This window comes from Oreochromis niloticus, unplaced genomic scaffold (assembly GCF_001858045.2).
Source record: "Oreochromis niloticus isolate F11D_XX unplaced genomic scaffold, O_niloticus_UMD_NMBU tig00002532_pilon, whole genome shotgun sequence".
NCBI classification, from domain to species: domain Eukaryota; kingdom Metazoa; phylum Chordata; class Actinopteri; order Cichliformes; family Cichlidae; genus Oreochromis; species Oreochromis niloticus.
This window is the reverse complement of record NW_020327656.1, coordinates 79,995-86,463: the sequence shown is the minus strand read 5'-3', so window position 1 is coordinate 86,463 and position 6,469 is coordinate 79,995. Positions and strand designations below refer to the sequence as shown.

General features: G+C 41.0%; 1 protein-coding gene across 1 annotated transcript; it reads left to right on the top strand.

The window, feature by feature from the left end:
- The first annotated feature begins 2,572 nt into the window (after positions 1 to 2,572).
- Positions 2,573 to 6,469, top strand: LOC109204516 (NLR family CARD domain-containing protein 3-like). The gene is made up of 4 exons (XM_019365517.2): positions 2,573 to 2,637; positions 3,803 to 4,001; positions 4,128 to 5,715; positions 6,457 to 6,469. The coding sequence occupies exons 1-4, from the start codon at positions 2,635 to 2,637 to the stop codon at positions 6,467 to 6,469; spliced, it is 1,803 nt and encodes a 600-aa protein (XP_019221062.2). The 5' UTR covers positions 2,573 to 2,634.

The window sequence follows — 6,469 nt, the reverse complement described above, 5'->3', positions numbered from 1 at the left end:
CCCAGATCAGATGTGCACACTGTGTTGATTGTGTTATGATATCCCCTACCCAACCCTGTGGCTTGTTGTGTCTTTCATAATGTTGTGCTGTGGTTATTCATGTGCTTTTTTGTGCAGAGGAGTTTTTTTTGTTTCCTGCTCCCGTGCTGTCCCGCCATGGAAGCACAGCATGAGAGGAGGTCTCTTTTTTTCCTCTTGTACTTTCCCGTTGTTGTGTACATTTCAGTGTTCTTTTCTGTAACGCTACCGATCTCCGACTTGTAACCCCAAGTGATGTCTGTAATGTGTGTAAGGTCGGGGGGGGGGGGGGGGGGGTCCCATCTCACTGCAGGGCAACCTGCTTGTGACAAATAAAGCTGTTTCTGATTCTGATTCTGATTCTGATTCTGATGTGGGGGGGCTGGTTGACCTCTGATGACCTCTAGGATTTTTTATTAATATCTTTAAAATGATAGCAGCACAAACGAAAATCTTTGCAGCACAAACCAGCACAAACGTAGCACAAACGTTTGACATCAAATTTGTTTGATTTGGGTAATGTGGGGGGGCTGGTTGACCTTTTGACCTTTACATTTTCATTAATATCTTTAAAACAGAGGCAGCACAAATGACAATTTTAGCAGCACAAACCAGCACAAACATAGCACAACTGATTGACACCAGTTTTGTTTGATTCCATTAATGTGGGGGGGCTGGTTGACCTCTGATGACCTCTAGAAATTTTTATTAATATCTTTAAAATGATAGCGGCACAAACGAAAATTTTTGCAGCACAAACCAGCACAAACGTTTGATACCACTTTTGTTGGATTTGAAGAAGGTGGGGGGGCCAACTTCACTCAGGTGACAGTTTCTCCAAATCAGCTTGTGGTGAACACCTATCCATTATGAAAAAAAAGAAAACATAAGTCAGTCATATTCAGCTGTGTGGGGCTCAGACACCTGCAGACCATGTATGTGTACTTTATGGATGTATTTCACTTTATGTTTTTACATCTTAATGCACTTCATACACTACTATTAGGCATGAAGCCTTGTGTTTAATCTTGGTCTTTAATGTTCTTATTTATAGTTGCACAAAACATCCTGTGAATCTTAAATATAAAGTCATTCAAAGATGAAGTATGTTTAAGTACCAAATAAAGGAGCAATAATTCATTAAGACTTCAGCTGTGAACTGGTTCATGCATTAGGTAAGACATCGATCCCAGAACATGCTGTGAAATACTTTAAAAATCAGTAAAATGGTTTTAAAATGACATAAAAATTGATAAAACGTCCAGTTTAAAGACTATAAAACAGTCTTAATATGTTCTCTAGCAAGCACTCAGAGTTCTAAATAATATTTAAATAGCCTGGGCATTAGTTCCTTTGAGTTACTCAGCGTAAGACAGTTACAGATGGAAATATATTAAAACACAGACTCACACAACAAACATCACTTTGGAGCAGTTTTAGTATCAGAGAAACACAAACAGTTTATACAAGAGGCCAAGCAATGAAAATAATTTGCAACAATACCAGACAGGTTGATGTCTTTTGTGACATCATACTAGAAATGTAAAACATTTAAATTTATCAGTCTTCTCTGACATGGTGTTTTCTAGCATGTGTTGACTGTTGGGTCTGTGTTTCCACAAGCCCCACTAGTTTAGAGACTTATTCATCATGAACAAAACAAGACATAACAGAACATCTTCAACCCACTAGCGAGGGAAGTTTTGGTGAAGAACCAGCTCTTGGAGCTCACGCTCCTAACCTGACTCCAGCCCAAAGTCCTTCAAAGAGCAGCTCTCCTCGCAGCTATTTATTGACAAACTGTTACAATACACATCACAGCAAACGCACCTCCCACTATAAAACCCCCCAATGGTTCTAAGGCAAGGCACTATGTGTGTATATGTGTCGTGTGTGTGTGTGTGTGTGTGTGTGTGTGTGTGTGTGTGTGTCTGTATGCATGACTTCCTGCTCACCAAACCGACCATAAAAGCATGCTTCCTGCAGGAAGCTTACAACACAAGAAACAGATCTGTCAGATGTATCTACAATAAAACCTCCCCAAGCACAGAGTGGCTGGAGAGATGGTCAGGATCAAAGGAATGGCTTTGATCCTACTGCTTGAACCAAGACTGTACAAATTTAAGAAACCCAATGACAACATTCAACAATTAGACTTAACATTGACCTCTATTTAATTCCATCAGTCACACCAGCAATATTTTAATCATGATTTCACAATTAGTGACTGAACTATGTGACACCTGTAATTTGAGTGAAGACCATTTCCCAGGGTTCTTGCTTCATGGGTTCAGGGGAGAGCTGTAGACCCTGACTTGTCTTGAGTGTTTTGTTTTGTTTTTTTGTTTTTTTAATGAATCTAGCTGTGTGTTGTTTTTGTTAAGATAATAAGAGCACTGGTTAGAATAGAGGAAGCCACTAACATGTCTTGATTTCATAAACCACAAAGAACCTTCTGAGAGCCAGGTGGGAGTGGTTTTTGTAGGACATCTGGTTTTACTCATCTGTCATTAGTCATATTCTTCATTGTTCCTCCACAGAGTGGACCAGCAGAGCTCAGAGGTTCCCAGTGGTCAGTCTGCCGAGCAGCATCAAACACAGCTGGACTCCATATTTATGGTCTGTACATGTACAACAACTACTTTTACATCTTTCACGGACATGTTTGTGTTGTGGTTTGAGAAGCAGAGCCAGCTGTCCTAAAAACAAAAGTTAGAGGTCAGACCTCTGCCTTCTGTAATCACCATACCATAATATATGAGATTTATAGCTGATCCTTTTGGCCCTCTGCAGTAATGGTCCATATGAAACTACTACTTTTCTAGTACTGTTGGTGGGACAAATTGGAAGCACAACTCAACACTGTGTAAAACAAACTATAAAAATTGCAGCTGTGCAGGACAAAACAATCTTGGACAATGCTGTGTTATCTGTACCAGTGATTAATTTTACATGTTATCTATCAACTGATGCACGTGTTGGAAGTAAATTATGTGTGCTACAATGATAACTGGAAAACACTGAAAACGTGATCTTTGGAAACGGCATCTGTCTCACTTTGGACAGGTGCAGTGTTGATATCGATATGTTTTTGATGATTTTGATTGTTTTTTGGGTTTTTTTTTTAACATTTAATTTTTAAATATAGCCCAGAGTTTACATTTCACTGAAGGATTGTGGGTACAGTTTAATCAATTCCCATGATCATAGCTCTGTCGAGAGTTACAACAAAGGCTGTTATATGGTATGAATACAATTTTGCTCGAGTAAACTGACACATCACCTTGACAAGACCTGGATATCAGAAGTCATAGTACCTACTTATCCTAACTGAGCTCTTCGCTCTCACACTGCAGGCTTACTTATGGTTCCTAAATTTTTCAAAAGTAGAATTGAGGCAGAACCCAGAGGATACTAGAATCCTCTCCTTTGGAACCAGCTCCATGTTTGGATTCAGGAAAAATACATGATCTCTAACTTTAGGATTAGTCTTCAAATTTCCAGCTTCCCATTAATAATTAGGGCAGCTGATTTAAAACCATTTCCTATTTAGGTTATGCTCTATAAGCTAAAGCAGCTGATGGAATCCCCATGATGCACTGAGGTTTTCCTCTCCATTATCTTCTTTTTAATACACACATGTATCCCTGTCCTGTTTTTTTTTTTCCTTTGTTCCTGGTTTCTTGTGTTCTGCTTTGTTTTTGTTTTTTTCCTATGTTCGTTCACTTTTTAACCAATGAATGTTTATAGGTGACTAAGGTATTCATATAGAATTCTGTTCCAGATGCTGGAGGACATCATCATCACTTTTGTGAAAAATGAACTTAAGAACATCCAGAAGCTTCTAACCTATGATTACCCAGAACAGTTAGAGAGTCCAAAGAGGGGTGAGGATAGGAGCAGCAGAGAGGCTTTTGTGGACATTACACTAGACTTTCTAAGGAAAATGAAGCACGATGAACTTGCTGACCTTCTAAAGAGCAGTAAGATTTCTCTGAGGATTTAAGATGCTGGCTAAATTTGAATTTCTTTTGTAACAGATCAACTTGTAATTAAAAAGTGCATTTGATGTTTCCATGAATGATTATTTTTATCCGTTGTTATTTTAGAAACTTTCATTAGGGACTACCATTGGAGCCAAAATGAACTTAAATCTAAGCTGAAGAAGAAGTTCCAGTGTGTGTTTGAGGGGATCGCTAAAGCAGGAAACCCAACCCTTCTGAATCAGATCTACACAGAGCTCTACATCACAGAGGGAGGGACTGCAGAGGTCAATGATGAACATGAGGTCAGACAGATTGAAACAGCATCCAGGAAACCAGACAGACCAGAAACAACAATCAGACAAGAAGACATCTTTAAAGCCTCACCTGGAAGAGATGAACCAATCAGAACAGTGCTGACAAAGGGAGTGGCTGGCATTGGGAAAACAGTCTTAACACAGAAATACACCCTGGACTGGGCTGAAGACAAAGCCAACCAGGACATCCAGTTCATATTTCCATTCACTTTCAGAGAGCTGAATGTGCTGAAAGAGGAAAAGTTCAGCTTGGTGGAACTTGTTCATCACTTCTTTACTGAAACCAAAGAAGCAGGAATCTGCAGCTTTGAAGACTTCCAGGTTGTGTTCATCTTTGATGGTCTGGATGAGTGTCGACTTCCTCTGGACTTCCACAAAACTACAATCCTAACTGACCCTAGAAAGTCCACCTCAGTGGATGTGCTGCTGGTAAACCTCATCAGGGGGAAACTGCTTCCCTCTGCTCACCTCTGGATAACCACACGACCTGCAGCAGCCAATCAGATCCCTCCTTATTGTGTTGGCATGGTGACAGAGGTCAGAGGGTTCACTGACCCACAGAAGGAGGAGTACTTCTGGACAAGATTCAGAGATAAGATGCAGGCCAGCACCATCATCTCCCACATCAAGACATCACAAAGCCTCCACATCATGTGCCACATCCCAGTCTTCTGCTGGATCACTGCTACAGTTCTGGAGGATGTGCTGGAAACCAGAGAGGGAGGACAGCTGCCCAAGACCCTGACTGAGATGTACATCCACTTCCTGGTGGTTCAGGCCAAAGTGAAGAAGGCCAAGTATGATGGAGGAGCTGAGACAGATCCACACTGGAGTCCAGAGAGCAGGAAGATGATTGAGTCTCTGGGGAAACTGGCTTTTGATCAGCTGCAGAAAGGAAACCTGATCTTCTATGAATCAGACCTGACAGAGTGTGGCATCGATATCAGAGCAGCCTCAGTGTACTCAGGAGTGTTCACACAGATCTTTAAAGAGGAGAGAGGACTGTACCAGGACAAGGTGTTCTGCTTCATCCATCTGAGTGTTCAGGAGTTTCTGGCTGCTCTTCATGTCCATCTGACCTTCATCAACTCTGGACTCAATCTGTTGGAAGAGAAAACAATCTCAAAGTGGCCTAATTTCCTGAACAAACCAAACCTACAATCATCTCTCCACCAGAGTGCTGTGAACAAGGCCTTACAGAGTCCAAATGGACACCTGGACTTGTTCCTCCGCTTTCTCCTGGGTCTTTCACTGCAGACCAATCAGATTCTCCTACGAGGTCTGCTCACACTGATAGGAAGTAGCTCACAGACCAATCAGAAAACGGTCCAGTACATCAAGAAGAAGCTCAGTGAAAATCTGTCTGCAGAGAAAAGCATCAATCTGTTCCACTGTCTGAATGAGCTGGATGATCGTTCTCTAGTGGAGGAGATCCAACAGTCCCTGAGATCAGGAAGTCTCTCCACAGATAAACTGTCTCCTGCTCAGTGGTCAGCTCTGGTCTTCATCTTACTGTCATCAGATAAAGATCTGGATGTGTTTGACCTGAAGAAATACTCTGCTTCAGAGGAGTCTCTTCTGAGGCTGCTGCCAGTGGTCAAAGTCTCCAACAAAGCTCTGTGAGTAAATATGTTGCCTATACTGTAATTTCTTTAAATGCTGATTCAAATTCACAACACACTAGGACAAAACAATTAAAGATAGATAAAGTAATTAAAAGATAAATGATACATTAGGTTTGGCAAAAAACTGACTCTGTTGAGTGAAATGATTGTCAGCACTCAGTTCTGTCAGGTGTGTGAATGAAGACCATGAGCCACAACAAGCATGTCATGAATGTAATATTTCAAGAATCGAGGCTCAGCTCACAAGTACTGAATATTTCCCTGCACCATGCTTCCTGAAACTGGCAAATTAAAGAAAGTGGGCCATTATGGAGGGTGGCTTCAAAGTGGAGCCAACCTCTGAAATAAGCCATTTTAGCTCATGATGAGAACATGATATTATATTTTCTTGTGTGTCTGTGTTTAATGACTAAAGCGATTTATTTTGATAAAAAAATACTGTCTTTCAGACTGGGTGGCTGTAACGTGACAAACAGAAGTTGTCGAACTCTGTCCTCACTTCTTAACTCTCAGTCGTCCACACTGA

What these genes read in the sequence shown, in the direction of transcription:
- LOC109204516 (XM_019365517.2), top strand. An exon ending in TGCTGACCTTCTAAAGAGCA is followed by an intron (nt 4,002 to 4,127) that starts GTAAGATTTCTC and finishes TTGTTATTTTAG; the next exon opens with AAACTTTCATTAGGGACTAC.